The sequence below is a fragment of the Neovison vison genome, chromosome 3 (assembly GCF_020171115.1).
Source record: "Neovison vison isolate M4711 chromosome 3, ASM_NN_V1, whole genome shotgun sequence".
NCBI classification, from domain to species: Eukaryota; Metazoa; Chordata; class Mammalia; order Carnivora; family Mustelidae; genus Neogale; species Neogale vison.
Window position 1 is genome coordinate 124247487 of NC_058093.1, and position 14000 is coordinate 124261486.

At 59.4% G+C, this 14000-nt stretch overlaps 1 protein-coding gene across 9 annotated transcripts in view; it reads right to left on the reverse strand.

Moving 5' to 3' along the window:
• Window positions 1-14000, reverse strand: part of ATP9B (ATPase phospholipid transporting 9B (putative)) — a 223685-nt gene that overhangs the window by 46860 nt on the left and 162825 nt on the right. For all 9 annotated transcript variants that reach the window (XM_044242779.1, XM_044242783.1, XM_044242781.1 and 6 more), the window contains one exon: window positions 12339-12481. In XM_044242779.1, the coding sequence (XP_044098714.1) occupies window positions 12339-12481 (143 nt within the window). The remainder of the gene's footprint in view (window positions 1-12338; window positions 12482-14000) is intronic.

Here is a 14000-nt window from a genome sequence, read left to right on the forward strand (position 1 = left end):
GACAGGCGTGAACGGGGAAACAGAGTCACTATCTTTGTCATTACAGTGTAAGACATCAATCAGTCCCAAATTCGTGTGCCTACCAGTTTTTTAAAAAACCCACTTTTGAAAAATTACTTTCATTGGACAGAAATGGAAGCATCAAACCCTTAGGCCCCGTGTGCATCACGTGGAGCCTCGGGAAGGTCAGTGAGTAGGAGGGCAGTTCCTCGTGCCCTGGGCTCCCACCGGGGGGCTGCCGGGTCGGGGGCTCCCTCCTGGGGACGGCCAGGCCGCGGGGGCCGGCACACAGGCGTGTGAGCACGGGGAAGGCCTCCACGCCTGCGTGTGAGGAAGGTGGTACTGGGAGGAGCACGCACAGGTCAACGTTATGGGGGGCCTGGGGTCGGCCAAACACAGTGAAGTAGCGCCCCGAAAGGCAAGGAGAGGCTAACGTTATTTCAAAACCGGGGAATTATCATTAAAAGTGACACACAGACTCACCACGCCACACACCTTCATGACCCTGAAAGCCCCGAACACCGTGACGTGTGTCACCTGACGCAACAACACAGGAGGAACTTTGTTTACCGCGGCCGCGAGGAGGACAGCCACCCGCGGCCGCGTGAACAGCTGGGCGTCTGCGGTCGGGGCGGGGATGAAACGTCCGCGCGGGGGGTGACCCTGGGCTCTGCGGAGCCTCCCTCTCAGCAGACAAGGACCCGGACTGGCCCAGTCCCCAGCGTGGGCACGAGCGTATCCGCAGCCCGTCGGAGGCTGGGCCTCCCGCCCGGCCACAGGACACCCGTAAGTATCAACGAGCTTGTTTCCTTCGGCACACACGGCACGGGGGACCGCGCGTAAGCGTCGTCACACCTACGGTGACTGCACGCACGGCAGCGTCCCGAACAGACCCCCGCGTCGGCCTCGGAGCCCTGCCACGACGCCGAGGCTACTCTGACAGAAAGGAAACCGTCTTTCACGCTGCTGCTCCGGAGGCTCGAACCTTCTTCCGGGAACGGACATGGTACGTACACCGGGGCTCGTGGATCTCAGAGAGCAGCAGCTCTTCTCAGGGACGCTTCTCCGTTCGATAAATTTTGTTTTTTGCAGAATTCTATGTAGCCCTTTTAGTACCTCAATTAAATGGCACCTAAGTTTCCTGAAATCAAAATTATGTAGGAAGTACAATTTCAAAGGGTTTTCTGGTTGTATCATCCTCACGAAGTTAAAGCAGAATTAGTTAAAATACTAGGTTATATTAAAGAATGTAATTAAAAATAATTCAACCGGGGCGCCTGGGGGGCTCAGTGGGTGGAGCCTCTGCCTTCGGCTCAGGTCGTGATCTCAGGGTCGTGGGATCAGGCCCCACATCGGGCTCTCTGCTAGGCAGGGAGCCTGCATCCTCCTCTCTCTGCCTATGTGTGATCTCTCTGTCAAATAATAAAATCTTAAAAATAATCAACCTCCTAATCTTCAACCTCCAAATGAAGTAAGGAAGATCTAGAAATTATTTACATCAAAGATTTGAAATGAACATGGTAGTTCTGTTATCAAAAGATACTGTACGTTAATGCCTGTTAGAACAAGCCCCAAGCTCACGTTAAGTCTGCCCAAATGAACAGTTCCCTGAAAAATCATTTAACGTATTATTATGATAAAAAAATTTTTACTTCTTAGATTCACATAATTAAAGAACTTCGTGTAGACACTTTTTCCTCTGATGCACACCAAACCTGCAGCTTCTAATTTACGGTGGGCTGTGGTCATGGGCAGTTTATAAATATGACTACGATAAATAACAGTATTTCTTTCAACCTTTTTATTACCAACAACTTTACACGTGTGTCAAAAATAAGAATACTACACATGCACAGTTCCTACCAAGAATAAACTATTACTTCCTCCGGTTCGTAAAGCACGGGGTGCAAGTGACAGAGGACCCCAGGGAAAGGGCCCTGCCCCACTCGCCAGCTCACACTGCGGGATGGTGGGCACAGCACCGGGCATGCGCCCAGCTCCCTCTGGGTGAGCACCCGTGTGTCACAAATCTGCTCCCATGCCTGGACGGATGCCTCGCACATTTCTCTTCTGGGAAACCGGGCATGACGGACGTGCACTGTCCGTTTCAGGTGCACACGGCAGCGGTCTGCTCTTGGTAGGTCACGGCGCGCTCCCCGGGACAAGCGCCTGCCCGTGCTGCCCACGTGTCACTGCAGTATGACCGGCCACACTCCCCACGCTGGACTTTGCACCCCAGGACTCCCTCCCTTTATAACCAGAGGTTCGCAGCTCTGCATCCTGTTCCGTCTTGCCTTCCCCGACCCCTCCCCGCGGCAAGCACCTGCTCGTTCTCTGCGTCCGCGTCCCCCATGTTTGGTGGTCATTTAGATTCCACAACTTTTTCTCGGACTCATTTCACCGAGCACCGTGCCCCCCAGGTCCTTCCTTGTCACAAACGGCAAGATTCCGTCTCAACGGCCGAGCGGCACGTGTCCATCAGCTCTCCGGCAGGCACTCCGCTCCGGACGCTGGCTGGCGCCGCTTCCACATCTTGGCTACTGTCGACAAGGCTGCTGCGAACGCAGGGCTGGTGCGTACCTTTGTGACCGAGTGTTCGTTTTCTTTGGGTAAACACCCAGAAGTGCAAGTGCTGTGTGGACCCTGGGGACCCCACGTCTAGCGTCTCGAGGACCCTCCACGCTGCTCCCCACGTCTAGCGTCTCGAGGACCCTCCACGCTGCTCCCCACGTCTCGCGTCTCCAGGACCCTCCACGCTGCTCCCCACGTCTAGCATCTCGAGGACCCTCCACGCTGCTCCCCACAGGGTGGCACCCGTCTGCGCTCCCACCTGCAGTGCACGAGGCTGCCCCTTCCTCTGCGCCCTCGCCAAGGCCTGCCGCTCCGTGCTGGTGAACGAGCCCCTGGGGCCAGGCTGAGGAGACGCGCCTCCCGAGTTCGATTTGCGTTTCTCTCGTGATCAACGATGCAGAGCAATTTTTCACGCGTTTGTAGGTGATCTAACAGGTTCTGTTTGGAAAAAGGTCTTTTCAGATCCTCCACCAATGTTCAGTTGCCGGATACAAGTTGTCTAAGTTCTGCCCACGTGTCTGGATGTTAACCCCTCACCGGACGGACAGCTGGAAAGCATCTTCCGTTCGATATGCTGCTTCTTCGTTTTGTTGTTGGGTTCTCCTGCGCAGAGGCTTTTTGGTCTGATGAGATCCCATCTGTTTGCTTTTCAGCCCCTCCCAGGGGAGACAGATGCAAATAGATGCTGCGAAGGCCAATGTCAAAGAGTTTTCGTCTTGAACTTCTACGGTTTCTGTCTTCGGTTCCCTGTCCATCTTGTGCGGTGTGACACAAAGGTCCATTCATTCCTCCACGCAGCTGTGCAGTGCTCCCAGAACCAAGTGCTGAGGAGACGGCCTACTCCTCCCCTGTCCTACATTCGCTGCCCATTTATGTGCGGGCTTTTCTCCTGGGCTCTTGATTCTGTCCCACTGGTCTGTGGGCTTGCTGTGCTGGGGCCATAGTTAGGGTTCTCTGGCTCCGCAGACCTTCTAGGGTCTGAGGCATCACCGTTCCCAGAGCTTGGAGCGCCCAGCTCTGCCCACTCTCTTCCTCCGGGAGAGTTCTACCCCATGGACGCACAGGCTCAGCCTCCCCTTCTGCCCCGTGGCCCGCACGCCTCCTGACCAGCAGCACCTGCCCCTGCAAGAGTGCCACGTTAGTGGGTTAAAGCCTCTGCCTTCGGCTCAGGTCATGATCTCAGGGTCCTGGGATCGAACCCTGCGTGGGGCTCTCTGCTCAGCGGGGAGCCTGCTTCCTCCTCTCTCTCTCTGCCTGCCTCTCTGCCTACTTGTGATCTCTGTCTGTCAAATAAATAAATAAAAATCCTTTAAAAAAATCCAAAAAACAATGAATTCTGGAACACTGAGAAAATAAAGTTATAAAAAGAAATCCCAATGCCCAAGTCGCCGCCCCTCATCCCCTGGACCGAAGTGCCCGACGGGCATGGCCGCCTCCTGCTGTGAAACACCGAGCGAGGCTGGCAGGGGCGTCCACAGGTGGAGGTGGGTGGCTTTAACCCACGTCCCGCAGCTGCACCAGTGCCGCACGCAGTGGACCAGCGAGCCCCCGAGGGAGCCGGCTGGCTCGCCTTCCCGAAGACAAATGAACAGGCGCGTGCACCGGGCTCTCCTCTGTGCTTCACACACGTGCGGACCCCGTCAGGCCTTCGACCTCTCCTGCCCACCTGCAAGACTGGAGGTGACTGGAAGGTTCGCACACTCCCATACGGCATCAAGTACAGCACCGCATGATGGTGTCGTTTTACCAGAATACGCCTCGGCAGCTGGTTCAGCTGCTCAACGCGGCTGCCCGCGTGCCTCTGGGCTCTGCAGACACTCCGTGCCCTGGCAGGGCCGCCTCTTCCCGTGCTGGCGGTCAGGGCCCGCGCCCACGGACCAAGCACGGCTGGAGGGCGGCGTCAGGCCCACGGGAGAGGGCTCGCTTCAGCACGTGCTGCTCCCGGATTCCTGGGGACCGACACTGGCGTTCCCAAACGCGATACTCCACGCAGGCGGCAAGTACTTTCCAAAACCAAGGGCATGTCGGGACCGCTGCTTCGTCCCCAGCCTCCAGACAGCAAATCCGGGCTGCGGGCTGACGGCTGCTCTGACGCGCTGCTTCAGCTCCTGTCCTCCGTCTGCCTGGTGACGGCGTCTGCAGTTCTGAGATGAGAACTCCACCTCCGCCGCTCCGTTTGCTTCCTGCTGCCGTCGGAGAGCTCGCCACAGGGCGTTGAGAGCCCTCGGAACCATGGGAGGCCACAGAGCCCCACAGACACACGCAGGCACACGCTCACACGGTGAATGCGCTGCCCCATTTAACAATTCGGTTGAAAATAATGGAAAGTAACTTAAATCCAAACCCTAACTGCTCCTTCCGGTTATGCTCACATTTATTTACTTTTCATTACTTGGGGTTTTGTTTATAAAGCTTTATACTGAGGTAGATACCTCAAAGTTCTTCATTCTGGTGCTTAATGGAGCCGAAGAGAATGAAACAGAAAACACACTTAGAAGGGCTTCTGAAAACTCAGCAGCTTAAAAAAATGATCATTTTAGGTCTTACATTTAGGTCTGTGATCCATCTGGAGCCAGTTTTCTGGTGTGGCGTGAGACAGGGGTCCCCCTTCGTTCTTCTGCACGGGGACATCCTGCTCTCGCTGCGTCCGTGAGAGGCTGGTCCTCCCCCAGTGAGTACAGCGGCTGCTTGCGGGAAACCAGTCGGCCGTCTCGGCTTTAGTTCCTCCAAGCACACCGTCTTGGCGCCCTTGTTGGGTGCCTTGTCTGAGGGCACAGATATGGACTGACGTCTGGACTCTGAAGGCCACCGTCTTGAGGTCTGTCCTCACGCCAGCACCGTCCTGTCTTGATTCCTGCGGCCTGGAGGCAGGTTCTGGGATGAAGAACTGTGGGGTCCTCCCATTCGGTCTTTTCCCAAGATTATTTCCACCACTCTGGGGCCCTTCTGCATTTCCACAGGAATTTTAGGATCAGCGAAGAAGGCTGCTGGGGTGCGCAGAGACATTGTGTAGAGTCTATGGCCACCTTAACATTATTAATACTGATTTGATTTTTTGGTGCCGTTGTAAATGGAATTATGCTTACAATTCTACCTTCGGATAGTCTGTGGCTAGCGTTAGGAAATACAACTCATTTCAGTACGTTCATCTTGCATCTTAAACCTTTCTAAATTTAGTTATCGATTCCAACCGATTTCTAGGGGACTCCTTAGGATGTTCCGTACAAAGACCGTGTCGCACACAACTAGAGTCACGCCCCTTTAGTGTGGACGCCTCTTCCTCTTGCCTACCCGCCCTGGCTAGAACCCTGCTCACGGCAGCACCGATCCTAACAGAGAAAAGGCAGAAACCAAATTAATGTCCTTCCACGGAGAGACGGATAAATGAAAAGTGGTCTATCCGCGCGCGGGAGTATTGCCCTCAAGAGAAGGCAGCGAGGTACTGAGACCCGCGACGATGCTGGCGAACCCGGAAAGTGTCCGTTGAGTGAACGAAGCCAGACACAGAATGCGCCACGGCGTGTGCTTCCCCTCGTGGGAGAAGTTGGCACAGGTGGGCCTGCTGAGGCACGAGGCTGAGCAGGGCCGAGCAAGGGCAGGGAAGCAAGGGGGCCGCTGCTGTGCACCAGGTGGCTTTGGGAGGGAGCTCCGGCCGCAGTGACAGCGCTGTGGCGGCTGTGCCCAACGCTGGCACCTGCTTAGACGGCCGTCCGTCCGCGTCAAGCGCTGTGCCCGGCACCACCGTCCTAGTTGCTGAACATCACGTTTTATGGAGGTCGTAACAGCCACGTTCCAACAAATGACGACCATTTCATCAAATAAACAGTGAAATTTCCGGCTCTCTTCTTGTGCGCTTGCATCTGGCCAGGTTAAAGATACTGAAGCAAGCCTGGGGACACGCCTTTACACAGGGGCGCGTATCACATCTTAACACACCGGGATGAGTCCTGGGAGCATCTTCTAAGTTTTACCGATGTTCGTATTTCAGCAGACCCTGCAGAACGCAGAGCAGGAAAGTCAGGGCCAGTTTGAGACTCTCCACGCGCTTGTACAGCATGGACGTCTAAGGTTAAACCAGTTACTGAAAGAGTCAGTAATGCAAAATTATTTTTCAAGCCTTAAACAATTTTCATGATTTCGAGCAGTTGACAGGTTGTTCAATTTTTGTCATCTTAATGCAACAACCGTGCGTATGGCCCAAGTCGGAAGCTTCGTGAAGGGGATGGGCTAACGCGGGCAGGCAGACGCCACCAGAAGGCTTCCCAGCGACCTGGCCACTACGAGCATGCCAGGGACAGACATGAAAGGTCTTCGGACAAGAGGCGTGTTTGATTCCTACAGAAAGGAAATGCTGCGGCTCCTTAACAAAGCCGCTGTGGAGCGCAGGGAGCAAAGCAGGCAGAGAGGAGCTGTCTCTGACGAGAAAATCCCGCAGGCACCCCCCTCAGGGCGGCAATGGAAGAGCCACGAACAGGCAGAGGCACTGGTGCTGGAGACGCAGTGGCCACGCTTTCGATGCACCATTCCCGGCAGGCGGCCTGGCAGCAGCCCCCGCGCTGTAGGAGCCCGGGCACCGAGGCCACCGGGATGCGAAGGGAACCCTGCCTGCGGCCGACCACCAACTCCCGTGTGGGGTTTGGGTGGGGACCTTCCCAGGTGAGGGTCACGTGGGATCCACGGTGCCCCGAACACAAAGCCACTGGGGCTGTACAGGAAGGAACGGGGAACGGAAACACAGCTGCGGAGCGTGCGAGGAGGTCTTGGGCGTGTGGCCGTCGCTCAGTTTGGAGTCCCGCGTTCCACGTGAAGGAGGCTCTCTCAGAAGGCGGTGGTTCCCGGTGCGACGGGCGTCTGTTCAACCACGGCCTGCGTCCAGTGTCCCTGCCGGTGTCAATGGCCCAGCAAAAGCCAAGCGTGTGCCCCGGTCAAGCGCCGCGGCAGCCCGACCCTGCAAGTGCGTCCGCACCCGAGGCCCGGCCGGCGTGCTCAGGCAGGAGCGGCTGCGCCCACCCCACGCACAGACCCCAGAGCCTGCCGCAGCTCGCCCCGGGAGAGCACATCCTGGTGCAGAGGGGGCGGCCTCAGAGGCCGTCGCGACCCGAGAGCAAACAGCCCGTCCGAGCCCAGGAACGGGCACGAAAGCCCCAGTGTGCGCCCCGAACACCCTGCTGCTCCTGGTGTGGTCTGGCCCACTTGGCTCTGCGAGAACATAAACGTCCCCGACAAAGGAACATGCGGCTCCTGTTACAGGCTGCGGAGTCCAGTGTTAAAATTCACGAGTTCTCCGCAGCACGGCTCTCCAGGCATGTCGTCGCCACGGGCGGCCCCTGCGACCAGCAGGCTCCCCCTGCACCGGGACAGACGGCCTGTGCCCGCACGCCGGCGTGCGCCTCCACGGTCCTGGTCAGCGTCCACCGCTCTGGGTTCCCGCAGCTAACAGATGTCTGCTCTTGTCGGGGGAACGACTCACGTCTCGCGCACCGCTGGCCACACACGTGTCACTACCGTGACGTCAATAATTTAGATCTTCCCGGAAACCTGCACCCAACAAACCCGATCACAGCACGCTGCTCTCCTGTGCAGGAGAAGGGAACACTATGCCGGCACGCACACTTCATCTTCTCTCCTGCTGGGGCAAGTGTGAGGCAGCGTGCTGGACGCTTCCTGGCAGCGAGCACACTGCCGGGGCACAGCCCGGTCACCATCCCGCCAAGGGCCGCCTCAGGGTTCTGCGAGCCGTGGAAGGCTCCCCACCCGACGGCTCCCTCCTAACCGCTGCGGCAGGTGGTGTCTGCCGACGGTCTCCCGCCCCGCGTTCTCTCCCCTCCACCCCACCCCCGGGCATATCCTCTGTGACGTGGAGCCCACCACGGAGACCGCCGAATCCTGACCAACCGTGGAGGGGCACCCTGGGGACAGCAGAGGACCCGGACTCTTCATGTGACAAAAATAAGGAATAAAAGCGAGAGCACAGTTAGCGCAGTTCCTGGGATACGACGCTTCCCGGTGGGCCCGGATCCGCGGCTGCACCTGGCGGAGGGCAGGTGAGCGCGAGTGTGACCATCACAACGACCTCTGGCACAGCCGGCCACGCGGGCCTCCTGGACCACCCACGGCCGCTCGGGGACTCGGGGGTTTGCTTGAGGCCACACGCTGCTCAGAGGTAGGGGCTCGGCCCGGGCGTGCTGGCAGCCTCCACCTGATTGTGCGAGAAGCTGGTTCTCAGAGAGTCGCTGGAGGACAGCACGGAGTCCTCCTATGTGCCTGCAGTGACGTGACAACGACAGAGCTCGTCCTCGACGTCCTTCATCTGCGACTCGGTCGGTGCGGCCTTTACAAGCCACCCCAACAACGCTCCCTCCAGGGCAGTCCTTGGGAGGCGGCCGCCGACCCGCAGACACGGTGCCCGCCGCCGCACAGCCCCAGGCCGAGGACACACAGGGCTGTCATGGTGCAGGGCGCACTGGGTGCGCTTGGGAAGCGGCGTTCACCTTGTGATTTTACTGGGAAACGTTCCGAAAAAGTTCTAGGCCAAAAATCTTTAAAAATACTAAAAACCTTTCAGATTCCACCTGGCTCCAACACTAGGAAGTGGTGACAGGAGGTCCCTCCAACGACCTCTGGCACAAAAAGGCCTTTTGGAAAATGCGTAAGATTTTCTCTCACGTACATATTTTGTATTAATTTTCTGTAATTCTTTTTAAATCTCAGAAACCCAGATTAGTTTTGCTTTGTCAATACAGCAGAGTGAGACATGGGAAAATGGGCTTTACTTTATGACTCTGGGCAGAACCGCTCCGCCGCCTCCGGATGGAGCTCGGAACTCAGAGAAACGCGGAGGAGCTGTGCACGGCCCCATCACACTCCGAGTGCAAAGAGCAAAGGCAGCGTCTCAGGAGCAATAACGTCCCGAGTCCTCCGTCTGTCACCGGCATCGCACACCGAGACACGGGCACCGCGCACAGACCTGTGCTCACGGGCACCGTGCACTCGGCGATTTACAGCTCCTGTTGGCGAACGGACGTGAGAGCAGGCGTCACACGGGCGTGTTACGTGCTGACTTCAGTGGCCGTGTGGTGGCCGTGCGGTGCAGCCCAAACGGGGGCAGGAAGGCAGCCCAGGGCTCGGAGGCGGGACGGCCCCAGACATTTTGGCTCCGTCTCGAACTGGGACGTCGTCACGAACCGTTGGGCGACCGCTGTGCTGGACGGATAACCGCGTGTCTGATGGTACGTTCCGTCGCGTCGCGTCGTCTGAGACGATGCCGTGAACGTCCGTGTGTCCGTCTCCCGCTCGGACGCGCACGTGTCTCCTTGGGGACGGGAGCCGGGGAGGGACCCCGTGGGCCGAGGCCGCCGGGGAGCACTGCCAGCGACGGGGCCGACAAGGTCCTGGGCGGCGTGCGCCTCAGGCAGGACCTGTGCACGCGGGGAGCTGCGCGGAGACGCCATCCCGTCCCTCGGCCAAGCCGCGGGTCCTCACACGGGAAGACAAGCGATCGCGTTCCGCGCGCACTTGCGTCCGACGACATTTCGCTGCGACTCTAAACGGCGTTTTTGGAATGAAGTGCCCACACGGTTGCTGCCGGGTGGAAACGCGGTTTAACCCTGACCCTGACTTCAGAGGCCCTGGGACCCGGGGCTCTCCTCAGGGCTCCTCTGGGCTTCGGAGCGAGGCGCGCCCGTGTGCTCCCGGGCGTGGCGGGCTTGCTGGCGTTGCACGCCTCTGCGCGTCGCCCGCTGCCGGCGCCGGGTCCTGGCTGCGGCGCGCGGTCGGGGCAGCTGGGCTCCCGCGGGCTCCAGTGCCGCCCTCCCCAGACCCGCGTGCCGTGAGCGCCCCGATTCTCCAGGACTCTCTTCTCCGGGGTCGCCTGAGGAACTGTCTGGAGCTGGGGTTTGCTTCGCTCCAGCTTCTCCACAGAACAGACCCACCTGCCCCCAGAAATAACCCGCCTCTGTGGAGGCGCTTCTGCGGGTCGCCCGTGCTGTCCGACGGGTCTTCTCCGAATCTCTTCTGTGGCTGAGGCTGGGAAGGGAGAAGCCTGAAGGCGTTTTCACAGTCCACCTGCCTGAGCCCGAGCCCCCCATTAGTTTCCGACTTCTCCCGGCTCACCAGCATCCCCTCCCCACCTCGTGGGGACACGGACAGTCCCCAACGTGCCACGGTGACCAACCCCGAGCACAACCAAATGCCGCTGGGGAGCCCGGCTGGCTGCATCGGTGGAGCGGGGACACCTGATCTCGGGGTTGTGGGCTCAAACCCCACATCAGCAATCGAGATGACTTCAATGAACATTTAAAAACTCACTTTAAATGAAAACAGAAAACAAAACAAAACGCTACCAGCAACTGGATACGGACCAAACTATAGTTCATCACTTCATGGTGATGGCAGGCTCTGGGCAAAACCGCGTCTTCGTCCCTCAGGTGGCTGACGTCCGCTCTCACGCTTCTGTCAGGTCCCAGGATCCTCACGCGCGCGTTTCCCTCCCCTCACGTCTATGCCGCGTCTCACAGGCGCCCGCGCCACCGTGACCGGGGCTGCTGCCCTGCTCTTCTGACCCGGGACCTGCCGCTTGGCCGGCTCTGCCTCTCGGCAGCTGACTGCCTCGGTTCGTTCTTCGTCTGCGAATACGTGCCCCTTCTCTCGGGCACAGGGTGTGTCGCGATTTCTTGTACTGCAACGGCCAGAGTGCCACGTGCGAAGTGACAGTCTCGTTGGATTTCTCGGTTTCCTGACTGTGCTGACGCTTTTCTAGCACTTCGTTAAAAATAATGTTGAGGGCGCCTGGGTGGCTCCGTGGGTTAAGCCGCTGCCTTCGGCTCAGGTCATGATCCCAGGGTCCTGGGATCGAGTCCCGCATCGGGCTCTCTGCTCAGCAGGGAGCCTGCTTCCTCCTCTCTCTGCCTGCCTCTCCGCCTACTTGTGATCTCTGTCTCTCTGTCAAATAAATAAATAAAATCTTAAAAAAAAAAAAGATAACGTTGAACTGCACGGAGACCTGTCTCCTCCGTGTCACAACTCTCTCGGGTGTGGCTCTCCACGCCTCACCAGGAAGTGCTCTTCAAACGCACCTGCTCACCTGAGAAGGACGAGCAGCGCCAGACCCCACGCCGAGTGGACACGGGGCTCGACCTCACGACCTGAGATCACGACCCGAGCTGAAAGCAAGCGTCGACCCTCAGTGGACGAGCCACCCCGGTGCCCACGAACCAGCAGGCATTTACGCCGCGGAGGAAGAAATCAGGGAGGCTCCAGCCTGTTGCTAGGACGTCCACCGGTTTGGCTTGTGTTTCCTTCAGAAGGTTACGATTGACAAGGATTCACGGAGGAAAGATGAAACAAGGACAGACAAACTGTGGGGCACCAGCGAGCTCTCGAGGCGAGTGTTACCGTGCAACACCGAACGCACACACGTCTCGCTCCACCCTGCACCGGCGCAGAGGCCTCGACCTGTCACGCGCAGGCAAGCGGCGTCTGCTCTCAGCGCGGCTCATCCAGCAAGGGGGCGGCAGCCGAGAATGAAAACGCACACGGGCGTCACTTACAGCTCTAAGAACCGAACACCCTGCGAACCGTGACGACACCGTGCGTGTGCCAGTGTCAGCCGTCAGGAGAACCCGCATCGGAATGACGTCACTGCGTCGCTCCACACGCGCGTGTGCACACACACACACGCGTGCACACACACACACACGCACGCGTCCCGGGGTGGCCTGCACGGGACACTGGCGAGGGCACACAAAGGCAGCGCGAGGCAGCGGTACCTGTTTTATCCGTGAGCAGGTAGACCAGGCGCCCCAGCTCCTCGGGGATGGTGCTGGTCCGCACGACCGTGCCGGGGATGCTCTCGTCCTTCATGATCATCCAGCCGTACGCGGCTTTGCCCATGTCCAAATTCACACGCAAACTGTTGAAGAAAACCCATCAGAGTCGTTAGTGGGGCCCAAACCCACGCGACACGTCATGCTCATGTGTTCCCTACACACGCGGTTATCTTAGCCTCATGTGAACTAAGTAGGAAATACCAGACTTCAGACTTTAAAATAATGGATTTGTTGACACTTACGCCAACAAACCTTCAAGGCCCCACACCTGTCTGTAAGCGATGGGACGCGGGCCCCTCCTAGACCCCAGCGGGGCATGTGGAGGCAAACTCCGGGGGAGAAGGGGGTGTGCGGAAGTGCCCCCGCTCCCACGGGACAGATGGTGCGTGCGTGAGGGCATCCGGTGGCGTCCCCCTCGGAGCAGGTACGGAAAGCACCGCGACCTTCCTCTGCCCGCCTCACGAGAACAGGACACGTCCCTGTGACGGTGACTCGGTGGAGGAGGACCCGGCCCCTCGGAACACCAGGCTTCCCGACCAGGGCAGGACCTCCCTGAGGCCTCAGACGGTGGCGTGGCCCAAGCAGGGGCGCGCTGGGCACAGCGGCAGGAGGTGGGGTCAGAGCCGGCGGGGGCAGGGCGCAGAGCCCGGGTTCCACCGTCGGGGCGACACGCGACTGTACGGGGGGCTCCTCTGCGGCCCCCGCGGCACTGGCCGCTCCCACCTTCGTGCACAAGAGCTCCAGCTTGCCTCTCGCTCACAGTCAGACCTAAGGTCACTTCCGATTCTAGAAAACAATCTGTGGCTCCTTCGATTTTGTCAAGAGGACAGCAGATGTGCTCTGCGGGGCCCCTGCACGACGGGCGGAAGCTGCTGACAGTTTTGACCGTTTCGACCAAAATGGCAACGCGTACGGGTCTGCCCACTAGGAAACGCACCCTGGAGAGGAAACGTGGACGACTCCGGGTCAGGGGGAGCGTCGACTGTGCAGGGGAGGCCGGGGAGGTAAGCGAGTCACAGAGAGCTCCCATCCCAGAGACCCTCAGAGCTCTGCTGCGAGAAAGACCAGTTCTAACCGGCAAGCGCACGGACCTTGCAGACCAGCACCTCGCCGCGTCCTGCTTCCCGCTCCGGCCGGCCGCCACGCCATCACGGAGGACAGACGCAGAGGGACGGCACCGCGTGGAACACGGCAGCCACTCGGCCTCGCGGGCGGCCTGGTCGCGGGCCAGCTGGGCCACCGGGCGCAGTGGGGCGGGCCGGCCGTGAAGCCCGGGGCGAGCACGAGCATCGGGCACCGGGCTTGTGTGTGTGCGGCTGTGCGGCGCGGCGCGCGCTCTCTGTGGGGCTGCGGTGAGGCGTCCACAGCAGCCACGGGCTGAGAAGCCGGAGGCGAGTGGATCTGTGGAAGGGAAAAGAGCATCTCCCCAGACTTGTCTGTGACTCAGGCGCCGGTGGCCAGGCAGACCCCCGGAACCAGGGCAGGAAAGAGAGAGGCTCCACGGGCAGGGGCGGAGGCAGGCAGGCGGGGCGGGGGGCGGCGCAGGGCGGGCGGGGGCTCCCCGTGGGGCCGGCACGGCTGGCTCTGCAGGCTCGAGGCCAA